General features: G+C 42.6%; 1 protein-coding gene across 6 annotated transcripts in view; it reads left to right on the top strand.

Moving 5' to 3' along the window:
* The window catches only part of SDCCAG8 (serologically defined colon cancer antigen 8), a 158,443-nt gene that overhangs the window by 23,571 nt on the left and 117,937 nt on the right, over positions 1-16,935 (top strand). For all 6 annotated transcript variants that reach the window (XM_026649650.2, XM_026649647.2, XM_026649648.2 and 3 more), the window contains exons 7-10: positions 1,378-1,442; positions 2,924-3,112; positions 4,970-5,108; positions 14,748-14,900. In XM_026649650.2, the coding sequence (XP_026505435.1) occupies positions 1,378-1,442; positions 2,924-3,112; positions 4,970-5,108; positions 14,748-14,900 (546 nt within the window). The remainder of the gene's footprint in view (positions 1-1,377; positions 1,443-2,923; positions 3,113-4,969; positions 5,109-14,747; positions 14,901-16,935) is intronic.

Genomic DNA, 16,935 nt, shown 5'->3' with positions numbered 1-16,935 from the left:
GTGTGTGTGTGTGAGAACTATGTAGTTTTAAAGGACATTTGGGTGCTTCAAGATTATTATGCCTAATCACTCATTTATGCCAAGAAAATACTATACTGTATATAAAAGATTATTTTCATTGGTGCCTCTGTCTGCAGAGCCAGAAATCTTTGTGATGACATCTTAGCTCCCAGCATCTTAAACCCTGTGACAGTTCAAGTCTCCACAGTAGTTGCCTCTTTTCTTTCCTCTTATTTGTCCATGTGACACATTTGTGTATTGGTTGATCATTCATGGTGAAAGAAGCAACAGTGAGAGATTCTGTATAAGGGATTACTATAGCCCCATATCACCATGCAGTTTAACCACTGCAGGTACATTTGAAGCTGTTTAACCACTGCAGGTACATCTCTTTCATGTTCAGCTTTTTAGCAAGAAATACGACTAAACTATTGAATAATTCATGTTGTGGTAATGAGAGAGTTTGCCAGGTTCTTCATAATGGCCCCAAATCTTCTCTATTTAGGAGTATTTCTATTGACTTCTGTGGGAGCAAAGGCAGGCCTGTCATAAGGTGACTGACCCCTTTAAGGGAAAATGGGGCCTCAGCTCTAAACTTGAAATGATCAGGTCACTTCCCCAGGTGGGTAATAATGGATGAGATAATGTGATTAACTCAGGCCAGGCATGGTCAGCTAAGGTAGGAAGGGACAAACTTCTGGGGAAAGGCAGCTCAAGTGGGAGCTAAGATGGCTGGAAGTGTCCAAGTCAGAAGCCTGGGAAGTTGTATCTGGCCTGAGATGAGTGCTTCAGGTAATAAAGGGACTGTTTGAACTGAACCCTGCTTCGCAGTCTCCTGAGTCAAGGAGAGACACTGAAATAGGGTTGGGGCCTGGAGGGCTAGTGTGTGGAAGGACTAAAAACATTTGACCTTAGAAGGGGAATGTTTTTAATTACCATTGGATTATGGAGTTCTTACAAGGCCCTGAATAGAAGGGGAAACTAAGGCAGGGTGCTGCCCCAGGCCACGAACAGGCACTTTGGCGGTGGCTCACCCTGTTATGAGACCCAATTGGTCAGATCATCAACTTGTATAAATCGTAGTAGCTCAACTGGAAATCAATGGATCTGTGGCAATTTACACTAGCTAAGGATGTGGCTCGATGTGTAGAAATAAGTAAGCATCAGTGTGAGTTCTGTTCATTATCTAAGCTTTCTGAAAAGAAGAGTAAAGAAAGTTAGTTCTGAAACTTATGGTTTGGGTTAAAATTTTTTGATTATCTTCAAGGGAAATTAGTGAATATAGCTAATTTTTGGATTTATCTATAAAGCGCTAAGAGGAGATAATCGTGAGGAAAGAGGAAAACATATACAGTTTTCTTTCATCTTTTCCTAAAGGAGAAGCTAAAACTTCTTTATCAAGAAAGGACTGATACACTTGAAGCTCAAGTACGGTCTATAAGGTAAATTGAAATGGCCATTCGTTTTCTTTAAATAATTTGTAAAAAAACACAAGTGTTTTCAGTGGTTTGCACTCTACTTTTTTAAATTTCATTTTCAACAAATCAGGCACATGTGACAATTAAACATTTATGTTTTCTAATATAAACAGTTCTTCCTGAAATATAATTAATAACACAATTTTAAAACAAGTTAATTACATGACATTTATGGAAAAGATTTGTCAAATTTAATAAGGATAAAACCAATATTAAAAAATCATATAGATATTTACTAGAGAATAGGATCCTTTATTAGACTTTGACTTTAGTAGGATAGTTCTCTTGAAGAAATAAAACTTTGTTCAAATTTTGTAAGTTGATCAAAAGAAAAGAAAAAAAAGAAATGTGTAGAAAAGTTATATAATTTCTGTTAAATTCGATTGGCCTATCCCATAATAGAAATCTTGTGCCAGAAATTAATAGTACTTAGTACAGTACTATTAAATTTCACCACATTCTATTACTGCAGTCCTCCAGGAGTACTGGAGTAGTATTCATCCAATTCTTTCTGTTTCTGATCCTCCTCTATATTGATGATGCCTCCCAACTTTGCGTAATCAGCAAATTTAATTAGTACGCTCCTTCTTTCTGTGCCAAGGTAATTGATCTGATTTAAAATTTTCGATTAGTCCCAAGACTGATGCTTGAGGGAACTACACTAATAACATCCCTCCAGCCCAATAGTTCTCCTTTTTTAGCACAATCCTTTGTCATCTCCGCTTTAGCCAGTTCCTCGTTCACCTTAGAATTCTTGTACTAATCCCCATATTCTCCATCTTAAATGATAATTGAATAATAAACGTAACAGCTAGTTGCTCTAGTACAGTGAATGATCCTGAAGTGCAAAACATGCACAAACACCAGAGCCAAAGATAAATTGGAGTATTCAAATTCTTTGAAAGCTTCAGCTAGTGGAGAATGCAGCCACCTGCTTAATGATGTTTCTTATAGGGGACTCGATCTTTCAAGGTGCCGAGGACACTGACCCTGATCCAGCAAAGCACACAAACATTTGCTTAACTGTATGTATATGAGGAGTTGCATTGAATTCAATGGGGCAATTCAAATGCTTAAAGTTAAGCATGACCCTAAGTGCTTTGCTGGATCAGAGTCAGAGTGCTCCGCACCTTGTGGCATCAGATCCAGGGATCATATGGCACCTTTATCCTGTATTGGCACTTGTTGCAGATTAATTTCTAGGGGTCAAGCACAGGCAAGGAGGTGATGACAGCGCTACAGGGGAGAATGCAGAATAGCATATAGTCACTGGCCTTCAATGCAAGTGCGCGCAGATTGACTGGGTCCCCCTTCGCATGTTGGGATGTCCTTACTGTTGATGGGCTATGCACCTTGTCCCTCTAGTTATAACAGCTTTCTAGTTATTAAAATAAATGTAGAAACATTTGTTTATTGCTTATAACAATATCTTCTCTTAATTCCAGAAAAGATTTATCTGAATCTGAGAAGAATTGTGAAGATTTAAAAGGAAGATTAAAGCACCAAGATTCACTTATTGCAACAAGTAATTCCAACCGGGTTGGTGGTCTTTGTCTGAAATGCGCACAACATGAGGCTGTTCTTTCTCAGACTCATTCCAATGTCCACATGCAGACCATTGAAAGGTTAACAAAGTAGGTTCATGGACATTTGTGTTGTAATTAAAAGCTCGATTGCTTCTAATAGGGAATACTAATTTTACTAGTGTTTTCTTTTCTTTTCTTTTTTTTTTTTTTAAACATTTAACACAAGAATACAGTGTTTCCCAAAAATTGTGTGGTGGTTGTTTTGTTTTCCCTGTCTGTGTTCAGGTTGTAGTGCTGTAGGAAAATTCTGTTGGGAATTCTGCTTAAAAATTAGTGGTAAATATAGGGTCAAATTCTGACCCTACAGAAGTCCCTAGGAGTTTTGCCTTTGACTTCAATGGGAACAAGATTTCAATGGTGTTTTGTAACTATGATGTACAATACCTGCAGACAGGGTTCCTTCAGGTGTTGTTTTAATACTCCATGCAACAATTCTTTTTGATCTGTTTACATGAATCTTTGGGAGCTGTAGAAAAGTTGAGCTACAAAAAACAAAGTATGTGCATGCCATTTTTTTGTCTTGTCTGTGTAAATATTATTTCAGGTCTGCTTTTTGCTGGTTTGTACCTTTTAACCTGTGTCTAGTCCAGGACTTAATATTTTGCTTTCTGCGTCTCAAACTAGTGTACTTTTAAGGAAGTAATTCCATATGTGGGTAAAAAGAAGGCAACATTTTTGTGGCAGTCTTTAAAAGAACAATTGCAACTGTTCCTCTTTCTTTAATTAGGTTTAAATAATAAAAAATCTATATAAGATGCTAGGCACTCTAACATATCATTTATAATACCACAAAATACTTGTTCAAACAGGAACTCAGGTAGCTAACCAGTCATCTATCAAAATCTCCTTTCCTTCCCTCCATCAATCTGGGAAACATAAGCAGAGTATAAATCAATACATTGTTGTCTTCCCGAGTTTGTGAATAGCTTGAAACAAGATATGTGGGCTGATCCATGCATCTCAATGGGTTGTTAGATCTGAAACTTAGAGGACCAGATTCTTAGGTGGTATAAATCGGCCTCATTCCTTTGAAATCTTATCCAACAAAATTGACTGTTGCACTGTTTTGCAGAAATATTTAGGCTAGGATTTTAAGGAACTGAAGGAAGCTTAAGTGCCTAAATCTCACTGAAAAAAATCAGTGAAATTTGAGCACCTAACTCTCTTAGGCACCTTTGAAAAGATAAGTATTTGCTACTATGATTATGCCACAATCCAAATTGCCTCCTAACCTTCCAAGGTGTCAGAAGAGCCAGCTGCCAAAACTTGTAGCTGCACCTAAGACAACTTCTATATATTAGCAATATAAAACTCTTATGCATATCAAAAACTGAAAATATGGAGATGATAACCTACATTTCTTACTTTAAATAAAGAAGTGATGGTGATGCAGAATCCAGAAATCTTGTAGCAGAATTTAGGTCCAGTTTGCTGCAGAGTACAAATGGATTTAGATATATATTAGCTATCTCAGATACTAATATGATTCAGTGCAATTTTTCTTTAAATATAATGCAGAAAAATGTATTCTTAATTATTCATTATTGTCAGAATTGTCCCATTTTGCCTTGCCCTATGTTTTTTTTGAAGCTTTTCATTTTTCTTTTTTTTTTTTTTTTTTTTTTTTTTTTTTAACAAGGTCATACTTGTACTGTTTAGCTTGGATAAATTCCTGACATGAACCCTGCCATCATTATTGGCAACTTCACTAACAACCCACTGCTTTTAAGGACAGGAGGTCATCCTACACATTATACTTTAGTATGTGCTGAGCTGGCGCTACTCTGTCTTTAAAACTTAATACATATTAATGCAGTTTTTTGTCTTACTTTACTTATGACCCTGCTGTTTTCAGTCCATTAATGTTTTATGTTTCTTGTCTCTGTATTTTTTTTGCTGATGCAGAGAAAGAGATGACTTAATGGGTGTACTTGTTTCAGTAAGAAGGAACCTGAGTGAGATGCAGCAAAGGGAATCTAGTGCTTATGAACAAGTAAAACAAGCTGTGCAAATGACTGAAGAAGCCAATTTAGAAAAAATGAAGGTAAATTTAGTAAGAGGATGGTATAGTTCTTCAGTATTCTTAACTGTCTTAAGTGTTAATTAGATTTGTTTCCACATCAACAAAACAATAAGCCCTCCAGGCCGTAAAACACTATTTCAGACCCAGATCATGTAGCTGTCTTGAAATAAAGGCTCATTTAAAGTGTTTGATATTGTGATGGTCTTCATAAGACTGTTTAAGAGAAGTAGCATGATTCTGGAGAAGAAACATTCTTAGTGATCTGAACAGAGAACTTGACTTTTTTAGTTCTAATTCAGGTTCTTAGACTGATATGCATTGTGGCCTCAGGCAAATAACTTAATCTCTCTGGGTAAGTCTACACTGGAATAACATACCTGTGACTGGCCTGGGTCAGCTGACTTGGGCTCACAGAGATCAGGCTGCAGCACTAAAAAATTGCAGTATAGATGCTTGGTCTGGAGCCCAGGTTCTGAGACCTTGTGTTTGTGGGCATTAATTGTTTAAAATGCATATAACTGTGTGAAGATGTAAAATGATATATAAATGTGATGTATGTATTACGCTTTTTTGGGCGGTATAAAATGTTTATGGTAAAATCAAATTTCTGACCTAGTGCTTATGTTAAAACTAAGTACTTTGTATAGGTGTCAGCTTCAATTGATTAAAGATTAAATTATTATCTTGATATGTAGTGCCATCTACTGTGTAATTAGTGAATTACTACTAAATCAGAACATTTTAATTAAATGACTTTGTTATTAAGAAAGGACAAGATTAACATAATGCTCCCACTGGGTATCAGTTGCTGTATTATTTATGGGACACTATAAAAGTGCATGTGTTCTTAAAAAAAAGAATATTACAATAAAACTAGTTTCAGAGTTAATAGGGGGGAAATGATGGGAGAGGGAAATACCACATACTGAATCACTATAGAGATATTTAAAGAAATAAAGTCCTCATTAACTAACAACATTAACCGTTAGTGACCAGGAGCCAGACTTCTAACGGTATCTACATGCCTGAAGATGGAGTTAGGCACCAAGGTGCTTTTGAAAATTCCACTAGGTGGGTATCTGCATCTTTAGGTACCTAAATACCTTAGTATCAGATTTTCAAAGTTGTAAATACACGTGTAGCAGGAATCAGTGACAGTCATTCATCAGTATGTGTAATACCCTACTAGAGACCTAAACTGTTTTTCAGTTTTGTTCCCTGCTCACAGAATTAAAATTTTACATGGATTATTGGTTTCCTTATTTGTGCATCTACAATATCATCTGTGATATTTTATTCTCAGAGTTGCAATTGCATGTCAGTGGTTCTCAAATTATGGAGTAGGCCTCCCAAGGGAGACGCAGAAATGCGTCAAGGGAGGCATGAGCTGTGTGTTTTTAAGAGCTCTGGCTGTCAGCCCCAGGCAACTGATGCTCAGAAGGAAGGGTCATGCACACCCAGAAGGTGGGGATAAAGGGGACAGCTGGAGCCCCGCCACCTGCACTCTCCTCCCACCCCCTCCTTCACCAGGAGGCAGCTGAGGCTCCGGCTCTCCTTCCACCCCACTCCCAATCCCTCACCAGGAGGTGGCAGGGTTCCAACTATCAGCCCTGGGGTGGCAGCAGCAGCGCAGAAGTAAGGGTGGTAATGGGGTGCTAAGTCTGCTGTGAAAAGTGATATTAATGAATATCACTTTTCACATTGCCACCCATACTTCTGTGCTGCTGCTGGCATGGCGCTGTCTTCAGAGCTGGGCACCTTCCCCACTCTGCCATCAGAGCTCGGTGGTGGCATATGTACTTGTGGGAAGGAGGGGGAAAGGGGGATGAATGACTACAGGCACAAAGAAGGGGGGCTCGATCAAATAAGTTTGAGAACCACTGATGTATGTTCAAAAACAACAAGGAGTCTGGTGGCACCTTAAAGACTAACAGATTTATTTGGGCATAAGCTTTCGTGGGTAAAAACCTCACTTCTTCGGATGCATAGCACTGATGTATGTTAGTGACCTGCTTCTGGCAAAGAGAGCGCAGAACATTGTTTTTGTTCAAGCCATATATAAAATGACACCAGTTACTTTTTCTTTTGGTTTTATTTTCTGTCTGAAAATTTGCTTTTTATTTTATTATAAGAAATACAGAAGATATTCTCCACCAGATCATATTCAATTTAAGATAAGTAAGAAATAGGGACTATTTTGGTTAGGCTGTCGATTAATTGCAGTTAACTCATGCGATTAACTTAAAAATTAATCGGGATTAAAAAAATTAGTCAGTTTTAATCACACTGTTAAACAATAGAATTCCAATTGAAATTTATTAAATATTTTGAACATTTTTTCTACATTTTCATATATATTGCATTCTGTGTTATAATTGAAATCAAAGTTTATATTATTTTTATTATATTTTCTCTGTAAAAATGATAAAAGAAATAGTATTTTTTAATTCACCTCATACAAGTACTGTAGTGCAGTCTTTGTTGCGAAAGTGCAATTTACAAATGTAGCTTTTTTTGTTATATAACTGCACTCAAAAACAAACAATGTAATACTACAGCGCCTACAAGTCCACTCAGTCCTACTTCTTGTTCAGCCAATCGCTAAGACAAACAAGTTTGTTTACATTTATAGGAGATAATACTGCTCTCTTATTTACAATGTCACCAGAAAGTGAGAACAGACGTTTGCATGGCACTTTTGTAGCCGGCATTGAAAGGTATTTATGTGCCAGATATGCTAAACATTCGTATGCCCCTTCTATGCTTTGGCCACTATTCCAGAGGACATGCTTCCATGCTGATGATGCTCGTTTAAAAAAATAATGCATTAATTAAAATTGTGACTGAACTCCTTGGGGGAGAACTGTATGTCCCCTGCTCTGTTTTACCTGCATTCTGTCATATATGTCATGTTATAGCAGTCTCGGATGATGACCCAGCACATCTTGTTCATTTTAAGAACACTTTCACTGCAGATCTGACAAAATGCAAACAAGGTACCAATGTGAGATTTCTAAAGATAGCTACAGCAGTCAACCCAAGGTTTAAGAATCTGAAGTGCCTTCCAAAATCTGAGGGGACCGAGGTGTGGAGCATGCTTTCAGAAGTCTTAAAAGAGCAACACTCCGACGTGGAAACTACAGAATCCAAATCACCAAAAAAGAAAACCAACCTTCTGCTGGTGGAATCTGACTCAAATAATGAAAATGAGCATGCATCGGTCAGCACTGCTTTGGATTGTTATAGAGCAGAACCCATCATCAGCATGGACACATCCCCTGGAACGGTGATTGAAGCATCAAGGGATATACGAATCTTTAGCGCATCTGGCATGTAAACATCTTGTGATGCTGGTTACAACAGTGCCATGAGAACACCTGTTCTCACTTTCAGGTGACGTAAACAAGAAGCGGACAGCATTATCTCCTTCCAATATAAACAAACTTGTTTGTCTGAGCGATTGGCTGAACAAGAAGTAGGACTGAATGGACTTGCAGGCTTTAAAGTTTTACATTGTTTTATTTTTGAATACAGGTTTTAAGTATTAAGATAACTGTCAGTTTGTGAAAGATACAGGTGTTAGGTTCTCAGTCTTTGGAAACATTTAGCATTTCTGTTGCTTATGGCCTCTTGCCCTGTTAGTTTTATTTATTCTTAACAGGGCAAAGATAATCTTTCTAGGTTGAAGCAAACCTGAGAGATGGATTTTAAACATAGAATTGAAGTGAGCTACTAATCTGATTAAGGGAAGCAGGGGATTTTCAAGTACAAATTTCTTCTTGCAACATATTTTAGTCCCTTTTGTAAGGTTGTGTTTTTATTTTGCTTTTATGGCCCTGTCTCACTCAAATGGTGAAAAAGCTGTAGAGAAAGAAGTTTCTGATTCTTGAGATTTAGAGCTGAGCTGTGGCTCAGATTTCTATAGAAAGTGGTGGTGGTGGTGATCGCATTAATCAATTTAATCTCAGATAACTGTTTGTTTTCTAAATGTGGGATAGATACTACCAGAGATCTCGAATTCCATATAGTGGGCATGTGGAAGATTCAGCCAGACTCCTCTTTAAAGATAATTAAATGGTGTAGTTTTCCTCCCCCTCCTCAACCAGCACACGGGGAACATATTGGACAGAGGGTTTTTTTTTCTTACTCATCGACTCATTTGAAAATCTAATTTAAAAGGCAAAGGAAATAAAATCCATTTAGGGCTTCTAGATTCCTTGGAGTAGGATATAGAAAAGCTGAAAAAAGAATGTTAGTGAAACAAGACCCAGTTTAATCAAAGCCAAAATGCTCTTTCAGGATGCCTTGAATATCTTAATTTAGCTGAAAGAGGACCAATCTATGAATAAATGAGACCAACTTAAAATAATCTTTTCCTACTCCATTGCTGGAGGGACTTAATCACAAAATGTAGATTTTCTGATTGGGGTTTGTTTATACAGTATCTTCTCTGAGGTATCATTACTGTGCTTGCTGTGCAAATCCCTGCTGTCCATCATCTCTGGGCAGCTCAGTTTGGATGAGAGAAACAGTTCTTCGAGTGCTTGTTCATGTTGATTCCAATCAGGTGTATGCGCGCACACGTGCACGTTGGCCAGAAGATTTTTCCCTTAGCAGCATCCATTGGGTCGGCCTGGGTGCCCCCTGGTGTCGTGCCCTCATGGCGCCTAATATATAGCCCTGCCGACCCACCACCCCTTCAGTTCCTTCTTATCGCCAGTGACGGAGGCTGGAACTTCCCTTGGCACTTGCTTAGCAAGTTCTTTTTGTTTTTCTGTGTATATAGTTAGTTAAAGTTTAGTATAGTATGTTTGTTGGGGATTCTCCCCGGCCCGGCGCCAAGGCATGCAGTGGTCCCCAGGATTTAAGAACTGTGTGGCTTGTGCCAAGCGCATCCTAAGAGCGACCCACACTCGTCGTGTCTCAGGTGCCTGGGGGAGACCCATAGAAAGATCGCTGTAAGATCTGCTGCGAGTTCCGTCCGAGAACACTTAAAGAACGGGAACAGCGGCTGAAGGTGAGCCTCAAGGAGGCTGCCTTGCGCCCCCAATCCGACCTGGGCTCGAGAGACCCGATTCCGTTGGCGTCATCTGCGGAGCACCCCGGTGCCATCCATATCTTTGGCGCCGAAGAAGGACACCAGAGACGCCTGGCACCACCATGGCTCCTCTCAGGGCCCATCTGACAGTAGGCACCACTCCCATTCACAGGTGCCCCAAAAGAAGAGAAAGCCGGACGACCGCTCTTCTCCGGCTAAGCCTCGAGAAGTGCGACCCCAGGCCGGCCACTCCTTGGCATCTCCTTCCGGGACTGTGTCGACCCCTGCCCAGGTGAGGCAGTCAAGTCCGGCCCCACCTCGATCCCTGGCGCCTACGCGACAACTTCAGCTCCCATCAGAAGCATATCAAGCTGCCAGAGATCTCCTCCACCTGACGGCACCATTCTCGCCTGCCAGGGAGGAACCCTCGGCACCGACGGAGCCCCGCTCTCCGGTGCATTTGAAAGGAAAGCCTGTTATAATGTCGAGGCACTATCCTTCGCCTTGTCCATCGGCACTCACACTCTCTGATAGAGAGCCTTCCCGAGCTCTCGACGTTCGAGGCACCGAGAATCGGCTCCTCCGTGGTCTTCAGTGTCTGAGACCTCGGAGTCGGAGCCTGACTCCTACTGCTCAAGTAGGAGCAGGAGCCATAGAGCGAGGTCAGGCAGAGATAGAAGGGAGCAGCAGGTGTTGCCTCCGCACTGGCAGAACCCGTCTCAGTGGCCCTTCTGGACTCCCTGGGCTTACCACCAAGACCAGGGAGGAACCCAGGGCCCACGCTCAGCGACGTCTTCAGTCACCTCCGCCGCTTTTGTGCCGCCTTCCGCAGTGCACCCGGCACCTACAGTCTCGACGCCCTTTCTGCTGGCACCATCGTCAACTCCGGCACCATGCCCGACTCAGACTTAGGCACCAGCCTGTTTGATGTCGTCGCACCTGTCTCCCATGCCTGCACTGTTGTCTACATCGACCTCGATGCAGGTACCTGCGGCCCTGGTGCGTTCAAACGGTTCCCATTACCAATTTACTGTTCTTCTGTTCGACCTATCAGCAGCACCTCAAGTATTCACCAAGTGCATGGCAGTCGTCGCCGCCTTCCTGCGGAGACATCAGGTACAGTTGTTCCCATACCTCGATAATTGGCTGATCAAAGGCCAATCCAGGGCTCAGGTGGAAGATCAGGTGACATTCATCAGAGCCACCTTCGAGAATTTGGGCCTCCTACTGAACGAGGCGAAATTGACTATGTCCCCTGTCCAGAGGTTAGAGTTCATAGGGGCGGTCCTGGACTCAACTCAAGCCAGAGCATTCCTCCCGGAGGTGAGATTCCAGGCCCTCAACGCCATGATCCAGAGACTCAGGAAGTTCCCCACCATCACCGTGAGAAATTGTCTCAAACTGCTCGGCCATATGGTGGTCTGTACGTATGTGGTTCGGCACGCCAGACTCAGGCTTTGACCGCTACAGTCATAGCTTGCGTCAGTGTACAGGCCTGCCAGGGACATCTTGGACAGGATCGTGACCCTGCCTCCCCCCATCCTCAGCTCGCTCCTGTGGTGGACAGATGCTCAGCAGGCGTGCTCGGGAGTCTCCTTCGCCGCCCCACAGCCATCCCTGACGCTAGTAACAGACACGTCAGATTTGGGGTGGAGAGCTCATTTGGGGGTCCACAGGACTCGGGGCCTCTGGTCGCAGATGGATCTCTGTCTTCACATCAATGTCAGAGAGCTCAGGGCGGTATGCCTAGTGTGTCAGACATTCCGCCCATATCTAGCGGGTCGATGTGTATCAGTCATGACGGACAATACGTCCGCGATGTTCTAGATCAACAAACGGGGGGTGCATGCTCCTCTCCCCTGTGCCAGGAAGCCCTTAGGTTATGGGACTTTTGTATAGAACACTCAGTCGATCTGCAAGAGTCGTACCTTCCAGAACGAGCTGGCGGACCTCCTCAGCAGGTCTTTTCTCAGCCACGAGTGGTCCCTTCGCCCGGACGTCGCATCGCTCTTCCGGAGATGGGGCTGTCCCCTGATCGACCTCTTCGCCACGCGACACAACAGGAAGTGTCAGCAGTTCTGCTCCTTCCAGAATCACAGTCCGGGCTCCACAGCGGACGTGTTCCTCCTCCATTTGGGGGGGGCGCTTCTGTATGACTTCCCACCCATACCGCTCGTCCACAGGGTCCTGCTCAAGATCCGCAGAGACCGTGCTTCGGTCATTCTCATAGCTCCAGCATGACCCCGCCAGCATTGGTACACGTCTCTCCTGGACATGTCCATGGGCCCCCCGATTACCCTGCCGCTCTTCCCAGACCTTCTCACGCAGGATCATGGGCGGCTCCAACACCGAAACTTGCAGTCGCTACATCTTATGGCCTGGAGGCTCCATGGCTAAATCTGTTTGAGATCTCATGTTCAGAAGAAGTCAGACAGGTTCTCTTGGGCGGTAGGAAACCCTCCACTAAGGCCACTTACCTGGCAAAGTGGAAGAGATTTTTCAGTCTGGTCAGCTCAGCATGACTTCTCCCCGGCGTTAACCCGAAACCTGAGGCACTGAGGCTATCTTTTACACCTCAAGCAGGAAGGCCTCTCCTTGTCCTCCATAAGAGTACACCTGGCCGCCATCTCGGCTTTCCAGCCGGGGGTACAGGGCCACTCAGTTTTCGCTAACCCCCTGGTCAGTCGCTTCTTGAAGGGCCTTGACAGGTTGTACCCGCATGTCCGCCAACCGGTTCCTGCTTGGGATCTTAACCTGGTCCTCGGTAGGCTCATGAGACATCCCTTTGAGCCTCTAGCAACATGCTCCCTGCTCTACCTCTCGTACAAGGTTGTGTTCCTGGTGGCGATCACCTCAGCCCGCAGGGTGTCTGAGCTCAGGTCCCTAATGTCCGAGCCGCCCTACACCTTGTTTTTTAAGGAAAAGGCTCAGATCAGGCCCCATCTGGCCTTCCTCCCCAAGGTTGTGTTGTAGTTCCACCTCAACCAGGACATGTTCCTTCCAGTTTTCTACCCTAAGCTTTATGCAAGTGGTAGGGAGCAGAGACTCCACACTCTTGACGTCCACAGAGCACTGGCCTTCTACATAGAAAGGACCAAGCCGTTCAGAAAGTCGGTACAACTCTTTGTCGCAGTAGCGGACAGGATGAAGGGACAGCCTGTTTCAACTCAGCGCATTTCATCATGGATTGTGGCCTGCATTGCAGAGTGCTACAATCTAGCAGGAATCTCAGAGCCCCCGATAATGGCGCACTCTACAAGAGCACAAGCTTCATCAACAGCTTTCCTGGCTCAGGTCCCCACACAGGAAATCTGCAGGGCGGTGATGTGATCATCGATACAGACTTTCGCTGCACGCTATGCAATCGCTAGGCAGGCCAGACATGATGCGGCCTTTGGTAGGGCAGTGCTCCAGTCAGTGGTCAGCTCCAACCCCGCCTCCTAAAATTTGCTTGGGACTCACCCGATTGGAATTGACATGAACAAGCACTCAAAGAAGAAAAAACGCTTACTCACCTTCTCGTAACTGTTGTTCTTCAAGATGTGTTGTTCATGTCCATTCTAATACCCACCCTCCTACCCCTCTGTCGGAGTAGCCGGCAAGAAGGAACTGAAGGGGTGGCGGGTCGGCAGAGCTATATATTAGGCGCCACGAGGGTGCGACTCCAGGGGGCGCCCAAGCCCACCCGACAGATGCTGCTAAGGGAAAAAACTTCCAGCCAACATGCACGTGTGCGCACATACACGTGATTGGAATGGACATGAACAACACCTCTTGAAGAACAACAGTTACGAGAAGGTGAGTAATCGTTTTTTTCTTGTTACCCACTTATGACTTGCACTTTAGTCAGTTAGCCCAATATTTTAATCAGCATATACATCCTGAAGCTGGAATTTCAATAAATGGCCTCCTTCCTCAGCATCATTTATGAGAAATCTGAACATCAGAAGAATAATTTGCCCTTTCAGCCCTCTACTTTGCCAAATTGCTTCTGTGGCTCTACTCAGCCTTTTGCACCTAGTACTTCACTTTAGTAAGAGAGTAGACCACTGTAATGAACTGTCCTGTCATGCAGTATGGAATGCAGCTTCAGTTCATTGGTGTCTACAAGGAACCAAACATTGACAGAAAGTTTTCCTTGACAATCTTGGGTGAAATGCACACAGAATTCTTAAGCACAGGTCATATCAGAAACAGACTTTTGGGAGAGGGACAGACATCTATAAAACACACATTACTCTGGAAAATCCCATCAACTTTATTATAGGTTCTAAACACAAGTGAAATGACTATTTTCTTGTTGGACAACCAAGTTGTCCTTGGACATGTAGTCTTTTAAAGATCAAGTGTGTGTGTGTGTGTGTGTGTGTGTGTGTGTGTGTGTGTGTGTGTGTACATGATCTCATTTTGTCAATCTTGTTTTATTTTTTTGTATGCCAATACACAAGCAGAGGCATCTTTACACAGCCATGAACCTTTGTTTTAATAGCCAATTAGTTCTTCTGAAAGCATTAGACTAGAATGTCAGGCTTGTTCTACTTAATGCCTCGCTTTGGAGGAATGTTTATTTCCTGTCCTATGTCTAAATAATGGAATGCATTCTAAATTTCATATTTCCAAAGGCTCTAGTCCAGTGTGAACAGCTGAAAAGTGAGATGGAAAGACAGAAAGATCGCCTTGAAAGGGAGCTAATTGCCCAACTAGATAAGAGGGCCGGTGAAAAAGAAGCCCTGCGAGGAGAAATGAAGAAAGAAAGAGAGGACTTGGCATCAACGGTAACACTAGTAATTTTTTTTTTTTTCAATCTATATGTGGCTAAGGAACATGCAATGTTTTTCTATCAATAAGCTAGATACAGTAAAACTACTGTATGGATTTGTAAACCGAGTAAACAGAAACTTATTTCTGACTCAGCATTAAAGTGATTGTTTAAGACAGAGGTTTATCTTTTGCAAGTAGTACATATTAGATTTCACTGTGTAATTATGGCTGTACTTTAGAACCACAGAGTATGCACTCAAGACTGTCAAGAAATGTTGGGTCCCGATATATCATGTCCTCTGGGGCCCCACCTTCTTCCATTTCATCCCAGTTACAGATGTTTTGGGAGCCCTATGAGCTCAGGGCCCAGGTATAGTTGTCCCTCGTTTCCTCCCCTCATCAGCACTGTATGCACTCCAACATAAATATCGCCTTATAAACAAGCACTTCATAATTTTCACTATTATTGAAGCTTAGCGTCTCATGATGCTCTATATTGTCTTATTTAGACTGATCCCTGCTTTGAGGACTTTGCAGTCTTCTAATATCGTTTTGAAGTGCCATGCATGCCTAAAACAATATATTCTAATACTGTGATTTTTATAGTTGGTAATTAGGGTTAGTTGCTGGGTGTCTTCGTAGAAAAATTATGATTATACATCTACTAGTGATAACTGAAATGGAAGATTTCTTTTGAAAAATAGAAATTAAGTACCAGGAAAATACTTTATTTGTACTATTCATTAAATTGATCTTTTCTTGAATTTGTTGTATTAGTTCCCTAACAAGTGATTTGTTAGAAGAACAATCTGGCATGGGTCCATAAATCAGGTAGATATATAATGGCTGAAGTGTAGTTGTGAATACATAACCTTCTAGGTCCAGCTTTTGACTTCCTATAACGTTAACCTAGAACTGTCAGGCCCTATTATTTCCACTTACATTAGGCAGCTTCAGGGCTAAACAGCTCAAGGGCTAACAGCTTTGTTTTATTGTTACAATGGTTTTTTTTATCATTCAGCAAAATATTAACTCAACTATATTGTTTGAAAAAATGAAATTGTAATTTTTGAACATACTGAGTTGGCTTTTGTTTACTGCTACACTGCATTTGCTTTTAGTTATAGTGGTGAGATTTTTGCCTCAGTTTAGGAATTAATTTAAGTAAATCTATAGTCACAGGGTGAGTTTCTGTAACTGTTTCTCTCTCGGCATAAGATAGTTCCCCTTGCTACCAGTTAGTCAAAATCAGAGTCTAAGTAAGTGATAGGTAAGTAGATGTTATCTAGGCTGCAGGAATAGAGAACCTGTTGCTGCTGCTTTGAGAAGATGCAGCCATGTATTCCACTTGTGTGTGTGCGTGCCCAGCGCATTAGAGCTGGTGAATTTTGCCTAGAAGTACTGTACAGGGGTGGCATTGTGCCTCGTGGCTATAGACCCTCCCCTGTCTACAGGAGGTGGTGCCACCCTGAGCCCCCTCAGTTCCTTCTGACTGCCCATGGCTGGAGTTGGAGAACTAGGTGATCTTAACCTCACAATCTCTCACCAGTTTAGTGTGTGTGTGTGTGTGTGTGTGTGTGTGTGTTTTTTCTTGTTGTATGTAGTTAGTTAGTACCCTTAGTATTAGTTAGATTGGTGTTAGTTGTATTTAGTTAAGTATTCCTCGTTGATGCCCTCACAGGGGTTTAAATATTGTCTGTCATGTGAGGGGAGCAATCCCCACATGCGATGCTTGCTGTGCTTGAGTGAGGCCTATGTCGAGGAACAGTGTTCACTCTGTAGATTGTTCATGAAATGGACTCGGGTGGCTAGGGACCCTTGTCTAAAGCAGCACCTGCTTGAATAGGCCATGAGGCCTACTATAGCACTGAGGCCCTCACTGGATTGCAGGTTCCCCTCAGGTTCCTAGAGTGCTGCTGCTTTGCACTCTGGAGCGTGCGCCTCTCCAAAGAGATGGAAGAACATTCCCCATTTAGTGTGCTGAGAAAAAGGTCACACAAGACCACTCCAGGTCTTGTAGGTACTCTTCCTCCTACCCCAGGAAGACTT

Source organism: Terrapene carolina, unplaced genomic scaffold (genome assembly GCF_002925995.2).
Source record: "Terrapene carolina triunguis isolate 2854851 unplaced genomic scaffold, T_m_triunguis-2.0 Scaffold85, whole genome shotgun sequence".
In the NCBI taxonomy this organism is placed as follows: domain Eukaryota; kingdom Metazoa; phylum Chordata; order Testudines; family Emydidae; genus Terrapene; species Terrapene triunguis.
The sequence above is the reverse complement of the archived record's forward strand: the minus strand, read 5'-3'. Positions and strand labels throughout refer to the sequence as shown.